Genomic DNA, 21,774 nt, shown 5'->3' on the forward strand with positions numbered 1-21,774 from the left:
CTCATTTCCTTTCTGAAAAGTTGCTGTTTCTGCCTTATCTTTGATTGTTTAATGTTAATATCTGGTATATTTTAAAAGAAAAATAACTTGGAATAAAACATGTTGATTAAATATGTTTATAACTGGCAGACATGAAGGGGATGTGGAATTATTTTTTTAAGCCCTGATTGGTCCCCGCAGTTGTTTTCTAAGCCTGCATATCAACCGCCTACCTGAGGAGCGAAACACCGGGCAGAAAAAGTCACTTGCTGCTGCTTGTAAAGCTTAAATCTTGTTCGCACACAGTCATGCTTGAAGAAAACAAGAAGATCGGCATTTACTAAGATTTTCTCTCATTTGGTTCTTAGCACCTCGTAAATATCAGATTGTAAAAAAAAGTGTGTGTGCGTGTGTGTGTGTGTGTGTGTGTGTGTGTGTCCTTTTCATTATGAAATGTTTGACTGCATGAACGTACCTCCAGCTCCTTTCCAGAAGGTGCGGGCTCCCTCTTCTCGCAGAATCTTCCAGAAGCAGTCCACCAGGCCGCTGTAGGTGGTCTGGCCTGCTCGCGCCGCCACCTGTAGCCTGGTCTTGATCACGTCTGCTGGGGTCACCAGAGAGGCCGCTGGCATGCCTGTGGGGAAAGAAGCAACAGCCGTTTGATCGTGGGTTGTTGGTTTTTTTGTCGTTTTTTTTTTTTTTTTTTTTTTTTTTTTAACATTCGGATGTGTTGGATTGTAAATAGAGCACAAATTCGAACAAATGAGATGATTTGTAGAAAGCAGCCGCCAGCGATCGATCCCCATCTTACATTTCATATGATAAAGTGGTTTTAGCGCCCTTTGTTCCCTCTTTTAAAGCACGTCATCTTGGATCTTGACCATCTTGCAGTAAGTTTGTCGCATACATACACTGTACACAAGTAGGGGCCGGTTCCTCTCACTTCACCATCAACCAATCCAGGCTATTATTTAATCTCTACCTTTTTTCTTCCTTTCCTCTCTCTCCCACTTTTCTTACAGCCGTTTGAAAGGGGCCAGACAATGGGCGGTAATGAGAGCAATGCACACTGTGCCCCGTGCGCTGCTGAAAGTGACTGGCTCACTAAAGGGAGGGACTATAAGGCCCCCACTCCAGCCACTTCAGCCATGAATGGGCCCAATCATCGATGGCTTGGTCATTACCATCAACTGCCCTCTTGACGATTTACTCTGACTTCTTGGTTTTTGTAACGGCCAAACGAGCTATTCAACGAGCCCGATCAACTCAGCATTAGGTAGCAGACTGGCACCCGGTGGAGACTGACCACCTGCACTGAACTGAGGGAGAGGAGAGGAGAGGAGAGGAGAGGAGAGGAGAGGAGAGGAGGAGGAGAGGAGGAGGAGAGGAGAGGAGAGGAGGAGGAGAGGAGAGGAGAGGAGAGGAGAGGAGAGGAGAGGAGACAAAGAATACTACATTAAAGTTCCATGTTTCTGCTTAAATTTGAGAAGGTTTCAATCAATACTGAAAGAGCTCTTTGAAGAGCTCAGTCCCCGAGCTGTGCTGCAGGGCTGGAACTATCATTTTTATTTACAGATTAACCTCTACAACATTTTAGGCTCTTAATTCCGATGAGAAAAAACTTCCCCCCAAAAAACCTTTAAATAGTACAAAACAAAAAGAAAAAAGGAAGAAACCTGATGGCCTGAGCAGATGTTGTGTGTCCAGAACAGACCGAAATAGCACAATTAAAATATGGAAAATAAAGATGATAATACTATATACTGTCCAGTAAGCTGACAAATAAATACTGTCTCTAAAGCCAAGGTGTCTTCAGATGTCTTGTCCAAACATATTTATTCACATTAAAAGGGGCTCGGAGGAGTTTTTTTATGTTTACATTTAGCATTGTGTTTACAAAAACTCACCGCACTGAATGCACTTCTTCAGGAAAAATGTGCAAAACTTATTTAAAATCATGAATTGTTTACTTTTTCCCTTCTTCGCTTCCAGTCGGAACCATCTTCGTCTTTGTTGGTGCATTTCTGTGTTTGCCGCTTTGTTACCACCACTAAATGTGGATCAGTGAACAGGAGAGAAATCAGCAGCAGTCGATTGATTCTTCGATAAATTGACTGTTTCAGCTCTACGTGACTAAACTGGACACGTTCGTTTTCCTGCCATTAACACGAGTGTCCAGTTGACCTGTCAGTCAAACGATTTGACCTGACAGTGGCGCTGAAGTCAACTTGAAAGGCTCCTCAACGATATTACACAATATAATCTGGAAGTCATTAATACTGCTGCCGTATTTCATGGTAATCGTTCAGTAGTTGTCAGAATACAGACAAACATTAATGCTCAAAATCCCTCCTTCCACTTCTAACATGAAGAGCTAATGCAAGTTAGAGATGGCCAACACTATGTTCTTCACAGACCAGAGTAATGCCTAGCTAAATAATGCTGTACAAACTGAGCGTGTAATTCAATTTCCTGTGCTGACTGTAAAACACTAATTGCCAGAATGCTGCGACCGCTGATAAATATATGTGAGAGAGGGGATGATAAATGTGTCGAAGTAAAGAAAAAAATCAAGAAGTCATGAGGCTCGTTTCAGTCTGTGGGCCGTGGCTGCCAGTCTTGTGGTGGGAAACCAGGGTAAAAATGGAGGCGGGAGGCAGGATTTATGATTTTTTTCCGTGTTGGGCCGCGTGCCTCCGCATCAAAAGAGAAAGTGCTGCTGACACATCTTGGAGGATTCAAAACAAATATTCGGTCTTTTATGCTGATATTCCAAAGCTTTTTTTTTTTTTTTTTTTTTTTTTTAACTTGGCAGGGTTATTATTGGTGTTTTCTTTAGGGATAAATCTCGTATTAAAAGCCCGCTTGGGATAAATCATATTTTCATGCAGTGGATAAATCTGTGGATGTTTCGCTCTCCCTGGTCTCTTTGCTCACTGTTATGTCTGAGCTACAGACAGGACAGGACTGTTCACCCTGCAGAGTGAACATGCATAAAGTATGCACAACCATGTTTGCATCTGTGTGTGTGTGTGTGTGTGTGCTTGTACAATATATTAGGATTGGAAAGCCTTCCTGCCGGCTTGGTTGGCAGGCATGTGAGGCGCTTCCCTGCAGCACAGCTCCAAACCCCCAGTCCCCAATCACCGAGCAGCGCTCTAATTAGCAGCTACCGCCATGGAGCCTGTGGTCGGAGGCTTCCTGGCTTCCAAACTTGGAGCTCTGCTACTGTTACTGCAGGCCTGTGGAGGTCTGAGGCTCGAGCTAAAGGAGACCAGCTCTCTCACACTTTGTTCAAAACGGGAGCCGATTTTCATTTCAGATTTCATTTCATAAACGCCGAGGCTCTGCACTTTGCCGAAGCTTTGTGCCTCTGTCTCACTTGGAGGGGTCGGATACTCAACAAGGCAAAACACTGCTTTTCAAGTTATGGACAAACACCACAAGGATGAGCTAATAAAATGCAGCAAATGAACTGCATCATGAGATCATTTGATGATAACGGTAATGACAGATAATAATAATAATAATATATATATATATATATATATATATATATATATATATATATAATAACAGATAATAAAAGGGGAGTTGTACTTTCACAGATGTAATTTAAAAGATACTATTCTAATTTAATACAGCTACAATCAGTTGTTATATATTAACAACGAATCCTATCACTTGCATTTAAAATGGTCACTTATGGCGATGAACCCACAAAGACAAATCATTAAACTCTGCGGTTGGTCTCTGCTACATTAAGCATTTTAGTGTCTTTCAGCTCCATTGCTCTTTCCGGACCAAAAACTGTTTTGGTTCACCCTCGTTGTGCCGATCTGTGTTTTAGTTGCATCAAGCAGCCGCCTTCAGCTAAAAATCTTTTAAACCCACTTTACACTACATGCCCAAGATGATGCACAGAATCAATAACACCAAGTGAAACATTTCACTTTTTTTAGATTACTAAAACAATACATGCTTTTTTTCCTCTATTTAAAGAGATTACAATAAGAGGCAACATTCTATTTTCCTGTTTCTTTTCTTCCTTTTGCCAAAAACATGGGCTGAGGTTCGTTGAACAATCTTCGGTATCGGTATCAATACAGAGATCTTGACTTTGATACCAGTCCCTCCCTAAACAATATTTGTTTCGATTTAAATTTTATAACATCCCCTTTAACTACATTAAAAAAAAAAAAAGTGTGTTTCAAAATGAAAACATGTTGCTGTTGGATGTAGCATGGGTATCAAAATTTGGTATCAAATGACAACAACTTTTTCAATGAAAGTTCGGAACCCAGCGTTGAACGTCCATATCGGCTACAGTACGTCCAGAAAGCACTCGTACGTGCTTCTGATTTTTATTCAAGGACCCTGCTGGTACGGTCCTTACAAAAACTGTTTTGTTGAAATAATGTTATCTGGAAACTAGTTTTTACATCTAAACTTGATCCTTGTCCTTTCATTCCTTTTATGTTGAAGTATAAAGGCTGTGGGGATGAAAGTACTTTACCTGCCAGAGCTCCAGCAAACAGCATCTTGGCTGGCCCTATCTGTCCATCCTCCTCACTGAAGTAGGTCTTGAGGTGGGCATAGCAAGGGAAGTAGATGGCTGAGAAGGGAATGTCCCGCAGAAAACAAGCCTTGGATCCCTACAAAGAAAGTCAGAGGGAATCGAGACACTTTGCGCCATCATACTGGGTTGAAAGTTGAGCATTCAGAAAGGGAAAACAAAGACAAGAATAAACAAAAAGCGGAGCACTGGAAGAGTAGCGGAGCCCAGGGGATTCAAACCTTGATGTTTGGCTGGCGTCTGTCAAGATGGATTGTGCTGAAAAGCCACACAATGAGACTCTGTGTTCACAAATCAGATTTAAGCATCAACTGATGTGACCACCAACAAAACAACTTCTTCCAAAAGACTCCTGGAAACTTTAAAGGCAATGTGAAATATCGACCATAACATGAGAGACAAATCATGTCTATCCATATGCAAATTATCGGTGTCCTCAGCAGCAGGTAAAGGAGGCAGTCCCCAAAGCTATCAGAGGGAGAAAAAAAAAAACGAGAGGGAGAGCAGTGCGAGACAAACTGGCTGACGAAGATAGCTCCTTGTCTGCCACTGTAAACAACACTATATCATCAAGCCTATAGAGTTTCCTGCTGTATTTCAAACCTGTTGGCCCACTGCCACCTTCTTGACACAGCAACTACAGTCAACAGAGGGCGTTTAAAGAACTGAGTAGAGTCTCCTTGTTTAGGACAGGCTTCATTTAACTCCTGTGGGATAATCTTTTGGTTCCTACACACACACACACACACACATACACACACACACACACACACACACACACACACACACACACACACACACACACACACACGGAGGATTGGCAGATACCTGGGCTATCTCTTTCCCTCTCTTTCCTCTGGCACTTCTTGTCTACCTGTCCCTCCTGGCTGGGGCCCGAGTGGCTGCTGAAAGCTGGGAGATTCTATCGAGGCAGGACAGACAAGCAGCGTCACAGGGACTGGGACTGGAAGCTTTAATATCAGGGTAACGGTGTTGGGTTGGCCGATGCACTGGCAGAGCGGAGGCTGGGAGCCAGTTTGTATACGTCTCGAGAAATCCATTAAGATGAAAGGCCGAACTTAGTTTAGTAAATCTGTGATGTTAATTAGAAGCAAACTCGCATACAGTGACACATGAAACATCATCTGGGCTGATATCTGCCCAGTGGCAGCTTCCCCCCAGTGATGAATGGTGGCGCTAGAGCGTTAGCCACCCTACCAACCGGTAGCTCCACCGGCGGAGGGTGAGCGTCAGGATAATTACCCTGACAAAGGCAGCTCTGTGCCTGGGTGCAGCCCCTCCGGAGCCAGCCCGTCTGGGGCTTGCAGGCTGGAGCTCGTCTCCTCCCCCCCCACCTCCCCTCCACCGCCCCCACCACCACTGCCAACACCGCCACTGCTTTCTCAATGCACTTTGTCTCCTCTCTGTGCACCAGGAGACGAATGCAATTAAAGTATGTGCACGAGCATGAACACATTCACATCCACTCATATTGGTGACATGGCGTTCAGCAGCATTCTCACAGACAGGTGAATGGAGACAGCAGTTATGTGGACGGACGGACGGACACACACACATACACACACACACACACACACACACACACACACACACACACACACACACACACACACACAGAGCAACAGGTAGGCAGGTAGACAGAGACAAGACGAGGCTCCACATTCTTTTACAGCCTCGTTAACAGACCGAAAGGTTTACATGCAGGTTGTCTGTGCTGCTGACAGGTGGCCACATCAGCCAACACATAGACAAATTACTCAGATCAACTGAGTCACAGTCCAGAGTCCTGCCTACAGAAGACTCAACCTTCTCTGGAGAATAGTCTACTACCAGGAATGTAACGACAAACAAGGATACGCACAAACAAAAATGCATTTTTATCTCAGTAAAACAACACAAATTAAATTAACCGCAGGTATTAGACTGACATTTTCACAGTTGTTTGTGTTTACATTTGAGGCAGAATCTCTCCTGCCAAGCCCCATTAGGACTTATTTGTGTAATTCAATTAGCCATGCTCCGTTTCACCCCCGGGGCTGATGCCCTTGTCAAGACTGCTAAGCTGCTAATGTTAGCAGCAGCCGAAACTCATCCATTGATTCAGCCTCCTCTGCCAAGTGTTGCAGCTGAGCAACTTGTTGTAATGACAGACTAAAGTCGGAATATTTACAATAATGATGATTATTAAAAACAACGTATTCTTTAATACACAATCATATTGTTATATTAGGCCCTCGTATGACTGTAATCTTTCACGCTCGCTTTACATTGTGTTGGTGCACAATATCACAGAAGCCTGGTATGATCAAACAGTGAACTGTAATTTTTAGCCCTCTGCCACTGAAAAATACCAATTATGGCAATTAAGGTTAAATACAGCTTTTAGCATAAACTGTGCCTTTTCTTGTTCTCAAACAGACCACATGGAATTGTTGATTTCAGTGATAGCTGATGTGGGGTAAGGTAATATGTATAATTGTGCAAGAGTTAACGGAAAAATCACATAAGACTTAGTCATAGCAGGGTGGATAAAAAATGGATTGTTGAGAAGTGTTGGCATCGATGAAAATACAAAGAGTTGTTCCAGCTATTTGCTGATTAATCTTGTGGCATCAATTCGAGCTTGAACTTAGTGTTGTGCTTCTGGATTTTCTCCAATAGTGTACCCTTCATTCAAAGGTTTAGTGTGCAGGGTTTAGTAGGATCTATTTGCAGAAGTGGAACATAAAATTCATAATTATGTTTTCATTAATGGGTAATCACCTGAAACTAAGAATTGTTTTCATTTCCTGAGAATGAAGCCTTCATATCTAGCAGGTCCTCTTCCACAGAGCACGCCACATTACAAAGTTGGGTATTGGGTCGAGCTGAGAGCGGACATATGTCAGGAGCGTGTTTGTGACATCACAAATTTATACAAGTCCAAATAGCTCGTCCAAACAGTTGCTGAATATGAGGTGTTTTTCCCACCTTGTAAAGTCCGAAGAAGCCGAGGTCCTTGATGACGGACAGAGCGCTGACCCTCGGGCCCGTGGTGATCTCTCCTGCCACCTGCAGACGGATCTTCACTATCTCCAGAGGGTTTGTGAAGATCACCTGGGATCCACCAGCCTGAAGGAGCACGACGAAAAAGGTGAAATGACCTTCAAGAACACAGTTAAGGACACAAAAACGTACTTTAAATTATGCGGTTAAAACTCAATTTTAATGTGATTAATGTTAGAAGAGTGCAGCTTGAGATCCACTTATAAGTGTTCATTTCAACATAACACACTGATTGAATAAAACAAAACATTAAAATACAATCAAGACAAGAACAAAATGTTACTGTTATCTTGTTTGTATGCAGTTGCAGCATGTGATGTAAGAGTGTTGCAGCCTCAGCAACCAGCTTCAAAACAAACAGTGGAGAGGAAGAGGACGCAAGAGAGTCCCAGGAAATCCAGCCGATGCAGAGGAGTCTGTCAGCTGTTTCTCTTCATCACACACACCCTGCGGGGACTCTGACTTCTCCTTTTCTCTCTAACCTCTCACTTCACATCATCCTCCAAACCTGTACTTGTGAGGGGAGGGTAACAATACTTGAGCAAGTTCAGACTGGTTTCTTTGCTTTTTTCTGGTCAGCGGGGCTTTTAAGTATAAGAGGTAGCTGCTGTGACAGAGCTGCGGCAAGACAAACGTTCTTTTACTGTGGAGTCCGGGAACATGCCAGCATTTCCAGAACGTTTGAGAAATGTATACACAGTTTGAAGATTTTTATTTGGAAAGTGATCTTCTTCTGACTTGTAATTAGCATTTTCCTTTCAGTGTTTCTCGAACTCTCGTACTCTGAATGTCTCCTCAGTATTATCTCTCCCCATTTCATGCTTTGACCTCCTCTCAAACGATCTCTCTCATCTTTTCTAATATTGTCTGTCTCTCGCTACGGTTGCCAGTGGTTACTGTAGCTACACGCAAAAGGGCGGCACATCGCAATTAGATAGCAATCGGTTGCTATGGTGCCATTTCTGTCTTAAATAGGCCTGGCGTGTTTGTTGTTGTTTCTCTCTCTTTTTCTCCCCTTCCTTCATTTGCTTCGTTATGAATGATGGATTGTGCTGGTCGCCTTTCGGGAAGCCATCAAATTTCAATCTGCAACATTGGCAGCTTTTTGCTAAAAGTCCCTCCGTTTTAAGCGTGACCATGTATTGCCTGAGAGAAGAGAGGGAGGCGAGAAACACTGAGATTATAATCGTCTCATTGAAGGTGCGTGCAGCCGGTTTTTAAATAACACAGAGTATAGTGGGCTCGAGCTTCCCTTCCAGACCCAGTGAGAGGCGGTGAATAGCAAGACGGCTGCTGCTCCAAAGCTGCCTCATCTCACAGCTAACTCTTCATGACTTGTTTTATGGAAATAACCTAGTTGATTACATGCTGGCTAATAGCGCAAGCATTAAGAGGCTATTGGCCCCGGCCCCTAACAGTGTTGGCTGCTTCAATTGGATTCTAATGAGACTGGAGATGGAGGAGATGGAGATGTTGTTCACCCGAAAAGAGTAAACAACAACACTCAGAGAGATGAGTTGACAATTATCCCTGACAACACGAGGGGAAAAAAAAAAAAGACTGACAGAGGTCGAGCTTTTTTGTGCACTTCACCATCCCACATTAGTATGGAACTGTGGAAAATAACTTGAAAACTTGAAACATCCCGGACAGGACAGAGACAAAGACAGAACAGAAAGCAGAGAATCAGACAAATAAACAGAGAGGGCTAATGAGAGAGAGAGCGAAAGAAATAAGACAGAGGAGCAGTCAAAACAAGAGGATTGAGGGAAGGTCGGGATGGAGGCAGAGAGGTTGAGGGTTGTGATTATGGACTGACAGCGTCGGCGGTTCTCTGATGATTCCCAGGTAATTACAAGGCAAGGTGATCCTTGGAAACCTGGGACGTCAGCACCTTGTGCACGCATCGCAGTTCCTGGCTATGTGTGCTGCAAAACAGAGCTAAGTAAAGTTTGAAGTTCCCCCTCCCACACAAATGCACCAACGCCAACCACTCACTTACAGGAGATTAGCACGAGCTAAACACATTAACCACCATCCACAAATAATACGCACACTTTCATTTGTGGCTGGGTGTGTTAGATTCACCGATAGTGTGTTCATAATTCACATCGGGCCTAAATAAGAAACTCATTAACAACCAAAATGTAATACATTTACAATGACTCTGAACAAAGTGTTACTGTACTCTGACTACCTCACTCCTCCTCTCAGCAATGACCCAGTAAGTATTTTGTGTAACTTAAGTCCCAAAATGCAGGCCAGTAACTGCCAGATAAGCATCCCGCCAGCTCAGTAAACGGAGCATGCCATTCTTACCAAATAATCATTAGAAACTGGCAACCCACACTGGAGCTTAACAGTGCTGAGCCACAGGTTTGGAGAGGGAAAGAGGAGGGAGGAGGAGAGGAAGGCGTAGGTGAGGTGAAGAGCATATTAAGGAGAGATATAAAAGACCAGAAGGGCAGACGTAAAACAGCACCTACAGAAGGACATTACTTTTAGAAAAGTCTACCTCACAGACAGTGAACATAAAACATTGTTCTCTCTTTCTGTTCCTTTTTCCGCCGTTCTTTTTCTTTATAGACTGTGGATCTGAGGCTGACACTGTGGTCCAAACCAACACTTTCACAGCTACCAAATGATATAAACAGATTTCATGTGCTGTGGCTGGAGCCTCGCTAAAACAGGGTTCAGGAGGGTTTGACGTGTGTGTGTGTGTGTGTGTGTGTGTGTGTGTGTGTGTGTGTGTGTGTGCGTGCGTGTGTGCGTGCGTGTGTGCGTGTGCGTGCGCGTGCGCGTGTGCGTGTGTAAGATAAAGTGGCAGGCAGAGTGCAGTGCCAGCACTAACACCGGGGCCTCAGCCAGGATGAAAGGAGCTGTCATGACGGCTCACGGAGGAAAAGAGGAAAAATCCATCCGTCCACACTCCTCTCCTCTACATTTATCCTCTGTCCTCTCTCTCTCTGCGTCTGTTATGGTTCTGCTTTTGAATCCATATGGGTTGTATAAAAAAAAAAAAAAGAAAGAAAAGGCAACCAGTATTTTTCACACCCAGGACAGTGCAGAACATTTCTTGACTATATTTACTTTCCTGCAGTTGGTGTACTTTTTCCATTTCTGTCTCTGTCCAAACTTTAAGTTACAGCAAATGTACTGTGCCAGAACATTTCTCAAACATATTCCCAGAACTAATAAGGTCAATTGAATGTGCCTGAGTGGAGCTAAACCCATAATGACTTGTGTATCCTGAAATACTTTGCTTTAGTGATCAGCATCAAAAGAGGGTTCAGTGAAAGACCTTCTTTCATTTGCTTGGGCTCAGGCTGCCAGCCTTGGAGTACTCACTGTGTGTGAGTGTGTGTGTGTACATACATGCGTTGGGGGTAGACTGTGACAGCTCAGTGATCAAAACCTATGATGGGAGGGGAGCAGGTAACAGAATGGTGGGGAGGGGGCTCGGGTAGCAGCCGCTGTCAATCTCGGTCTCTGTTTGTGTGTGTTGTGTGTTGTGTGTGTGTGTGTGTGTGTGTGTGTGTGTGTGTGTGTGTGTGTGTGTGTGTGTGTGTGTGTGTGTGTGTGTGTGTGTGTGTGTGTGTGTGCACCTGTGCGCTCTTCGGTTTGTTAAACACACACACACACACACACACCACACACACACACACACACACACACACACACACACACACACACACACAGTTCTGCGAGCATGTACAGTGTGCGTGTTTGCTCTTTTATGTGTGATCTGTACAGGTTCCATCAACAAACAGCGACTGCTGGACTGCAAACAAGTCCGTGTCTGTCTGCTCGACTGTCGTAGGGGCAGCACTCAGAAGACAGGTCAACATAGTTAAGAGATGCATGCTGCCCGAATACTGTACACATGGCCAGTGTACTGTACAGCATCATTTTAACACAGTGCACCTTGAAGAGCCTGGATGATGAAAAAGGGGACAGAGGATCTGTACACTGAAATATATTCGTTAGAGAACTTAGTGAAGTTCTGAGGAACTTCTATTTCAGTGAATACGTGTGATTGTTAGATGTAATTAAACCGTTGGCTGATCAAACCAATTCCCAACACTCTCTTCAGTTATCAGAATTGACATAGAAACAGACACCATAGTGACACAGTGCAGTCTACAGTATCTAATACCTGTTCTTCAATACATTTCTATTTCCACTTCCTTTTTCTTTGTAAAAACAAAACAGTGATTTATGGTGCATGGAAAACAACGGCTCACAATGAGGCGCATAAATACCTTATCTTGTGACTTGTAGGATCCATTCAGTAAGTGAATGCTCTTTATTTTTCATATCTGTCCAGACTAATATATAAATCCTAGCGTTTTCAGACCAAAACAGGAGCAGCAGTGTTTAAAAACTCTCTGTTTTAAGGGTTTGAAAAATCTGCAGTAGTGTGAACGCTAGGCATAAATGTAGCAACATCTTTGCGTTTTAAAACGATATTGCATTCTTGTACATGTAGCCTAAACATTTCATCTATACAGTTACATAAAAAAAGAAACAAACTGAAATCGAGGTTGCTTCTTTAACAATCGTGCTTGTCAGTCAGGACATAAATATGTCACAACATTGTAATCATAATAGAACACATTTTTATCACATTATTATTATTATTGACAATATATTAACCAACCTTATTTGATTCAACTGTTTAAATTTGAGTTGAGTTAGTAAGGATTTTAAGATAGTAAGAATAAAACGGAAAGGGCCAAATAGCGTTTGACCATTAAGGAGGTCTGCTAATAATAGTTTCTTAAATCAGGTTTTGGCTGAAAGTTTAAATTGTCGGATCTCTTGAGTCCACAAAATATAAAAAAGCTCCTGAATGTAACACCTAAATTGTGTCCAGGTCCTTACCACTCACCTTGCTCTCCACTTTACCTACAAACAAGACAATAAATTATCTTTGAGAAATGACACGAATGTAACAGTTAATGTAAAACTTACACATCCTCCAGCCATGATCTCAGAAGCCAGAGGGACTGTCCCGTCTTTCTGTCTGGTCTTTCCTCGCACAAAGTCATTTACCTGTAAACATGAAAGTTATGTTTTAAAGCTACTACATTGGACCATAATATAAAGGGTTTAAATGTGTCAAAAAAAAAATCTATCAAATAAATTTGAATGTGACTTTATTGTACTGACAATGTTTTGTTTGTTGATTAAATTCGCAACAGAATATTGTAACGTAACATCTGTGGCAATAACAGGAACACACAGCAGCAGATACAGATATACAGTATGTTGCCATGACAACAGTAATGCTAATGTTGCACGCCACCGTGTATCACAAAGGTTATATGCTCTGAATGCTTTTAATCCAGATGTCTGGCTGACGGAAAATAAATGCAGGAATATGTGAAGGTTAAGCAGGTTATGAATGTAACTATTTATTGATTTATGTGTTACGCGTGAAGCATCGCATGTTATAAAATCCGTCCACCAGATTAAAGTGATGGAAGAACCTCATGGATCTCCGTCTGGTGGAATGTGCGTGCACGCTTCCTAACACACTGACTTACTGTGAGCTTTATGGCTTTCTCGGGCGCCACACCCAGTAGCTGTGGTACCAGACCTATCATTAGGAAACGACAAGATGATTAGAAAAAAAGAGTGCTGTGGTACCCCTACTCTTACACACAAATACTGTACATATACATATACCACTTCCACACACTCCACATCAACTGTGGCTTCCCGCTGCATGCGTCCGACCGTGCAAGATACCCCCCGACACTAATGAAATCTATTGATGTGGAGTGCGGGGACATCAGAGGAGCAACACGAGAGAGAGAGGAAGAAGGGGTAAAGAGAGGATGAAGAGAGCAAAGCTGCTTCCCAGAATAGGAAAAAAGGGCAGAGTATAAAACAAACCAACCAAAAGTTTACGCAGACCTCAATTACAACCCAGAGTCGGATAAAAATAAACAAAATAATCACAACAGAGCACAATGAAACTTGGCCCCCTACCCAGCCCCAAGGCAAAGGAACAAACACAGTCAATAATCCGCAGCAGTCTGAGTGTAGTGAGGCCACACACGTGCACACAATCATATACTCAATTTGGAACCTGGCAAAAGGACCTTCTTGGACTTCATGAAAAAGCAGGCAAAATTTTGTTTTTTCCAAAGACTTACATGCTTTTATTAACACAGAACATGAGTGGATACACAAAAGGACGGAGGAAATGTAATTTGGCAAAATCATCCACATAAAACTATCCCTGAAAAGATGCTCCTGTTTTTCTCACACAACAAAAATCTTTTTTTGTGCTAATTTCTATACTCTTCCTGCAGCAGATTTTTCTAACAGTGAATACACTTATATTACATAACTACATCTGTGCTGCCAGGATACCTGTCTGGCCATCTACCTGGAGCCAGACCCGTCGGTCTCTGTGTCTACGAAGCCACTTCACTCTTGATAGCCTTTATGTTTCCCACAGAAATTCAAGCATTCAAGTTTCCTCCCGGGAACCCGGTTCTGTCAATCAAAATCGTGGGATTTCAAAAAGGCCCCGCCGGCGTTCCAAGGGACCTCTTTTAAATCCTTCTTTAATCTGACCTCAACAATACAGACACACTAACCGCAGTTTCTGAGGACCGGGCAGGTAGTCATTACTGATGTCTTGGCCTGGTATGTACGTACCTGCATGCCCAAGTAGTCCACTGAATGCCTACATACTTGTGCGTCTGCTCAGTGTCTGTGATGTGTTTGTATGAGTGTGTAGGTCTGGAAGGGCGACATCACTCCATCGTGATACAGGCCCAAAGGTATGTGGCCTCGCGTGTGACGTTCATTGTCTTGCCCTGAAAGTCCCCAGCCAGCCGGTAATCACTTCAAAGAAGACCGGTCAACAGAGAGGTGAACCCACACCGCCCTCCTGTCCACCCTACACTTTTCTTCTCCTCTCGTCTCCTCTCGCTTCCCTTCTCTTTTATTGTCCCCACCACTCAATTCTTCTTTCTTCTCTCTCATCTCAGCTCTTTCTTCTTAAAAACCTCTTTTTGAAGATTTCGCTGCTCGCGAGTTGTTTTTCCAGGAAGCTGTTTTCTTCAATCCAATTTTGGGGAAGGATTCAATTTATTTTACTTTTGACTTAATGACATCTGCTGTATGTTCAACCTACATAAACTGTTTTCTACTTGCTGAGAAAAATGATCTGAAAAGTACCAGTTATACATCCTATCAAGTAAATGCCACACTACACCAGCTGCTGCACTATTATTGCAAGATAAATGTTGTGTGGAGTCCTCAAAGATAGCATCAAATATGTAGTTTGCAACTATATCATATTAGAAATAATTAAATGTAGGTATTCTTTCCGACTACGCTTAAAAAACACCGCAGGTTCAAATTCCCTGTTAATGCACACTGACCTCGGTAAAGGCCGAAGAAGCCCTCGTAGCGCACCACCTTCTTGAAGCAGTCAAAGCTGTTCTTGTACATGAGCTCTCCCACCAGGGAGCTGCTGCTCCTCTGGTTCTGCATGCGTGTCTTCACCAAATCAATGGGGTACACCGCTGTGGCTCCGACAGCTGCGGGGAATAAAAAAACATGTTTATTTAGATACGAGTTAGTTATGAGGGTATATTTGGTTCATTATATTAAAGCTTTTCACTTGATCATGCCATCTTTGTCGTCCCAATGCCTTAACCAGCATCTGTACTGTATATCTCCCTTGTGTTTTCCATCAGCTATCGAAAAAAGTACTGCAAACATGGATGACAACGTTCTCTTTCAAATATCTTCATAGTACAAGTGATTTACGAGAAGTTGTGGCAAATAAAATGTTCTAGTACGGAATACATGAATGATCAGAGGCCTGTCGTAAGACTCGTATACACGGAGTATAAAACTGACTTAAGAATTGTAACGTCTAGATCTTAATGATGGAGTTTAAACGTGATGCCAAAACTGAAATGACCCACAAATAAAGGGAACGGGTAGTCTTTTAAAGCAGTTTGGGAGCGTTGTTTAAGGTAATCATCAATCAAATCTCATGAACAGGTGTAGTATCGAAATACACAAAACATTTGTGCCATTAAGAGAGCTTATGAAAATGTATTCAATGCAAAACAAAAAGAAGTGCAAACAAAATTCACACGTTAACTCTCAATATTTTGGAGTGAAAAAATACTGAAACTACCTGCATTGCAAAATACCAAGAGAGACAGGTGAGAAAAAAATGTTTTGGTAATTTGGGTGACCTGACACTTTGAGAGGAGGAAGAGGAAGCCCAGGAGGGGAAATCTGTGGAAGCAATGTTAAGAAAGATGTTTAAGTGTTTTGAGTTGCAGTGTCTTCGACCTGTCACGCGGACACAAACAAAAAGAAGCGACCCAAGGCGACAGACTTAATTAGAGAGAGACCAAGAAAGAAGAAGGGATGGCAGACCTGTACCTCCTTATTAAGCTGTCTCCTTTGGGATAGGAGGAGGAGGAGAAGGGAGGAATGAAGGAATGGAGGAGGAGGAGGAGGAGAGAAACAGTGGGGTGTCTGGAGCCAAACACAAGGCCCCTGCACCACCCTTCACCCCCACCCTCATTGTCTGTCTTCTGATCACTCACACAGGTACAAAGGAACACACAGGAGGGTTTTCCCATGGCACACAGAGCGGAATGAGACAGCACAGAGCGATACTGAGGGATGGGGGGGGAGGAAAGGGGGGAGAGATCGAGACAGAGAGAGAGAGAGAGAGAGAGAGAGAGAGAGAGAGAGAACAAGAAAGAGAAGAGAACGCTTCTCTTTAAGCAGGGGAGTGACCATTGCTCTTGTAAGGAAGGGAGAGGGCAATAGAGGGGCCATTGTCCTCTCTCTCTCTCACCCTTTTCTTATGAGGACAGTGGGGGGGGGGGGGGCGCAGGTAGGCAGGCAAGCAGGTAGGTGGATGGGAGGGTGGGGTGATGGGGGTGAAGGTATGCAGAGAGCCAATGGGGCGTGACTCTTACCCCCTGCTACGGAGCCAAGAGTGAATCTGTAGACCGACTCTGCCACCTGGACAAGGATGGGGCGGGAGCTGTCACCGCCCAACTGCTGCCCGAATACACAAAGAGAGACAATACAGACATTAGTACAGAAGTACTAACATTAGTAGACAATGAATGAAGACAGTCAGACAGAGCAGCTAAAGAGAAACTTCACAAACTGCTGCTTCAGACATCGCTGTTTCTCATAAAACACTGCATTCAACACACCTAATTCCAACACCCAGAAAACTACATGACCACCAAACCAACTCGTTTCTTATCTCACCTGCTGTTTAGAGTTTAACAGCAGATCCTAATTTCATGACGTACACTAATATGATGCACAATTAATAAAATAATACTCACAAGAAATGGAAAGGTGAAGCTACTAGAATATAACATTATGTTTTAATTGATGGGATGTATGAATTAAAGGTAAAGTTGCAGAATATTGAAATGTTTCGTATGCAGTTGAGACACTTATTCTAATCATGTGTTTAATAGTTTTTTGATCAACTGATTGATTGTTTAAACTATGGTGGGGGCCATTATTTCCCCCAGATCAAAATGACATCTTCAAAATGTTTATTTTGTCCAACTAACAGTGAAAAACTTAAAGAAAGTTCATTTACAGTGATACAGAAACACAAGAAATGAGAAGATCATGTTTAGAATTTTGGCTTGGAAGATTACTTCAATGATAAATGATCAAAACAGTTCATTTGTTGCCAATCAACTAGATTGATAGGTAGCCCATCTCTGATGAACTTTGAACCTAGAAGCTTCAACTAATTACATTTCTAGTTTAATAGATGTGTGTTGACTTTGGATTAGAGTTTATGGTTAGAAATGTGGAATATATTTTTGAAATTTTTAAACAAAAATAGAATGTTACATTAAACAATGTTAAACTATCAATTTATATCCTTGAATGTTTTCCTGCCCTGTTTGATTTCTGTGAGTCATACATCAAGTTTTTTTTTCCAAAGTTGATGAATATTTATAAGTTCATTAAACAGAAAATGTGTGAGTGGTTGCCTCTAATTCAAGGTATTGATTGTGTAAGATTTAGCATATATATCAACGCTGTCTTTTTACACATTTGATTTACTATTATTTATTTCCAGTACTCATATGTAAAGCCAACCACATAAAAGTGGGTATTCAGGTAACGTGGTGCTCATCCTCACCACACTATGCAAACAATAACAGCCACACTCCCATCCACCTGAGGGACCTGTTGCCTGGGTGGGGGAGGGGAGGAAGGGGGTGGGGTGGGGGTCTCTAGAACAGGTCCACCTGTCACAGCGAACCCCCACTCCCTCCAAATAACCTCCCCCACTTCATCCTCCTCATCCCTGTCTGCCTGAGGACGGATCAAATTTGGCAATACCACTGGGATTTTTGAGGGAGAAAGAGGGAACAAGTTAACAGGACATAAAGAGAGAAAAGGCAGACTGACAACCACGTATAAAAGAAAGAGAGAGGGAAGTAGATCAAAAAAATAGAAATGGAGAGAAGTAGCAAAAGATGAGGCGAGAGCTCCAGCTAGCTGGCGGCCAGCCCCAGAGCCTAAACCACAAGGGCCTAAAGTGGCTCATTGTGGTGGGACTGGCGTCTGTGTAGTGCTGGGCCCCTTTGCTTTCTCCCCTTTGGCCCCAGCCTGCTCCAACATGGCCTGGCCAATCCTTCACTGTAGCTCTGGAACCCACCAGGCAACACAGCTCTGACCAAACAGCCTGAGAAAGAAAACACTCATCTGCTCATCTGTCCATACGTGCATCCGTCTTACTTTACTTTGTTACAAATTGCTCTTGTTAGCAAGCTATTACTTGCAACTTGAAGCATGTTTGACTTTCATTAGGCCTTGAGGATGGCTCGGCTTGTCTTTATTTCCATTGAGTTGCGAGTATGTTTTTTTAAGACACCAACCACATGCCAAGAAGAGATCCGGCGGTGTTTTCACTCAAGAAAGTCTTTCTAAGTTCAAGTCTACGATGGGAAGTTACTTGAACACAATTTGGTGAACTTGAAAACGAGCTGGGCTGATGAGAACTGGCCGACTGGTATTCTGGGGGCAAACTTTCCTCTTTATACCGGACTAAACTCGTTTGGATCTGTGTCTTCTGTATTTCTTTGAACCAGTATCTCAGTGTATTAATTGTCTACTGAATGCCAAAATCAAAAATCAAAGTTATGTTTTGTTTTGGGAGATTAATTACATGTGAACAGGAGATATCATTATCCTTGATTATAAATCTTAAATCATCTGCACGTTGACATTTCAGCCCAAGAGAATGTATCGAGAAGGAAACGAGCTGCCGGTGTGGAAGACGAAACCAAACACGTCAACAAGTCTTCATATTCTGTACCTTTCTCTGGACCTCAGCCAAGTTGTAGGGCAGGGCGCCTTCCTCCAGCGGGCCGATCTTCTCAATGTCCACTAAACCAACACGACTGGTGAGGTGAAAGAGACAGGAGAGAGCGAGAAGTTTTAAGTAATTCTCAGAAGCTTATAATATTTTATCCACGCATCACGATGTCTGTGACTTTTGCTGGTTCAATTCTCTGTCAGTGAGGAGTAACTCAAGAGTTTATGGATACTTTGCAGTCGTTCTGTGTGAAAATACTTTGGCACTGACAAATCCAGACCTGTGCTTGGAATGACTGACTTAGACAACTGATCTAAAGGGACTGGCAACTCATATTCATTTATCACTTCATCCAAGTACAACAAAGATATTCGATCTTTGGATGCCTTTCCACTGCATCTCGTTAACGGTTCCAGAATTCCCAGGCTCAGGAAACTGGGAATGCCAAATCCCCCCACCACCACCACTACCGCCCTCCTTTTCTGAATATTGGGGCTATTATCTCTCACATCTCCAATCAAGGGGAGTGGAGAGAGCTATTAAAGTATCCCATTGCCCAGAAATAATAATCAGGTGGTGTCTCGGGCCGGGGTTAGAAATTATGAGCGCACTGGTTGGGCCGCGAGGCAGACGCAAAGGAAGTGGGGGAATGTGAGACATATACAGTTGTTTTGTACCACGGATTACAGGGACTGGAATTGCCCCCTTTTTTTAATTTTTTTTTTTTTAAATAAATGGGAGTTTGGATTGGGTTCGGACTGAAAGACGATTCTCTGGTACTTGATACATGTCTGATTCTTTTGAACCATTGCAGGTTTGAGAAAGTGTGCTTGTCTCTCTGAGGTTTGGACCCCGGGGCTAAAGATGCACTTTGGGGGGCAAGTTTTGAATAATCGACCCGTCACAAACTCCCTGACTAGCTTGGGAAAGACTGAATTACTAAAGTATGAGTGCAATTGTGAGCCGTTATTACTTACTACACCTGCAACACAGTCACAATTCACGAAATATTTTCCTCTTTTTTGTGAAACATACGCTGAATTAGATGTAGAAAACCAGCAATAGCGGTGTCCAAAATATGGTCACATAATCATATTCAAGCTATTAAATAAAAACTTGCATGATCCTCTAGCTGAATAACTCAGTTGCTTGTGTATGAACAGTATATAGTGTGTGTGCATGTCTTTATGTCTGTCTTACCCACGAGGCTCTGACAGGTCAGCCAGCTGGAAGAGGATGTTGACCTCCATGGGTGTCACCTGGCCAAACCTCTGAGCTGCCACGATGAACTCCTCTGCAAAGAAAGGGAGATTCTTATTTAGTTGTTATGATAATGATGAGCGCCACATCATGAGATACAAACAAATATTTTCAGATATGCCTACATATTTAAACACTGATATATTTCCATTGCAATATATTTTCTGCCTGTAGGTCACAGTAGCAGCAAACTTGGTCAAATTTGTCTCCTCAGCTGAACCTTGGGGATCCCGAGGTATCCTCCACGCAATGTGGGATATTTACTGTATAATACCTCTGGTCTGTTCTGACAACCTCCACAGGGAGCATAATGACCAGAAACCCAAACCATCTCAGCTGGCTGGTTTTAATGCAGAGGACCTGCACATCAACTCTGAGCTGCCTCTAAATTTCTGAGATACCAACTCAAAGCTCAACATAGGACGACCACAACATTAAGTCCACATCACAAGAGACAGGACGCGAATCTGCCTGCTTCACTATACCTTCACTTGTAAGCAAGTCCAGAGATGATTCACCTTTCCAACTCTGCACACAGACAACTCTCTCTTAACCCAAAGGAGGCCAATTGCCTTTTTTGGGGGGCCTAAAAGTTGAAACTGATGACAATGATCTTACCAGATAGCTGCTACCCGCCCTGGTGCACGCTGAAATCTAAAATCATGCCTGATGGAACCAACACAACTACTTCATCAGCAAACAAAAACAGTAGACTCTCAACTCCTTGGCTATGACTTACAATTGTGTTCAGAAAATTATAAACTGAATAGGAGACAAGAAACAGCATTGGTAGATCCCAAAGCCCACTGAGATAACTTTTAACTTAATGTAGAGACCGGTCTAGAAGGACGAGATGACTTGGAGCAACTCGGGCACAGCAGTTTGTGGCAGCAGTTTCAAGACAATAATGAATAGCTGGCCCACTTCTTCACAAGCAGAACAGCATGGGCACTGCTTCTCCAAGGTGGACAGGTAGCTGGGCCTTGCTAAAGTGTTGCATTGCTTTATGTCCCCGCTGTTCTGGTTACTGCAGAGGAACACACTTTTTTTCTTCAACTACTGTCACTCACACCAATTTCCCTCTGAGTGGTTATAATTTACAAGTAAAAAGTGTCAAAGCATGCTGAAGAAAATAGAATTAAAAAAATATGGCCATGGAGAGTTATGTCCTTTGAGGCAGCTTTAGAGTTTCGTAACTTAAGACCGGCTCTATTGTTGGGTGAAAAATGAACAGGTTGACTGTAGGCTGGTTTACAGTGGAGGAGTCAGCATTGTTTGACCTGCTTTATTCAAAGAGCAGCAGGCTGGGGTTGTGACAAAGTCGTCCTACACTGGAGCCATTCACCCCGCCAAGGCTCAGCTTACCCCTGAGGCATGCTCTCTCTCTCTCTCTCTCTCTCTCTCTCTCTCTCTCTCTCTCTCTCTCTCTCTCTCTCACACTCACACATTGATGGGTACATGCAGGTAATGCTCACAAGCATTTGGGCCAGCATACTTACACAAGAATGAACTCACACGCACGCAC

The 21,774-nt window shown here is 43.0% G+C and overlaps 1 protein-coding gene across 1 annotated transcript in view; it reads right to left on the reverse strand.

The window, feature by feature from the left end:
- The window catches only part of LOC138214274 (electrogenic aspartate/glutamate antiporter SLC25A13, mitochondrial), a 44,761-nt gene that overhangs the window by 2,737 nt on the left and 20,250 nt on the right, over positions 1–21,774 (reverse strand). Inside the window, exons 8-16 of the mRNA XM_069175731.1 lie at positions 20,190–20,283; positions 18,990–19,074; positions 16,600–16,684; positions 15,028–15,186; positions 13,171–13,223; positions 12,596–12,676; positions 7,547–7,687; positions 4,496–4,634; positions 455–613 (exon numbers count right to left, since the gene is read on the reverse strand). Of these exons, the coding sequence (XP_069031832.1) occupies positions 455–613; positions 4,496–4,634; positions 7,547–7,687; positions 12,596–12,676; positions 13,171–13,223; positions 15,028–15,186; positions 16,600–16,684; positions 18,990–19,074; positions 20,190–20,283 (996 nt within the window). The remainder of the gene's footprint in view (positions 1–454; positions 614–4,495; positions 4,635–7,546; positions 7,688–12,595; positions 12,677–13,170; positions 13,224–15,027; positions 15,187–16,599; positions 16,685–18,989; positions 19,075–20,189; positions 20,284–21,774) is intronic.

The sequence above is a fragment of the Embiotoca jacksoni genome, unplaced genomic scaffold, assembly GCF_022577435.1.
Source record: "Embiotoca jacksoni isolate LCO1_2020_lvr unplaced genomic scaffold, fEmbJac1.0.p SCAF_7, whole genome shotgun sequence".
NCBI classification, from domain to species: domain Eukaryota; kingdom Metazoa; phylum Chordata; class Actinopteri; family Embiotocidae; genus Embiotoca; species Embiotoca jacksoni.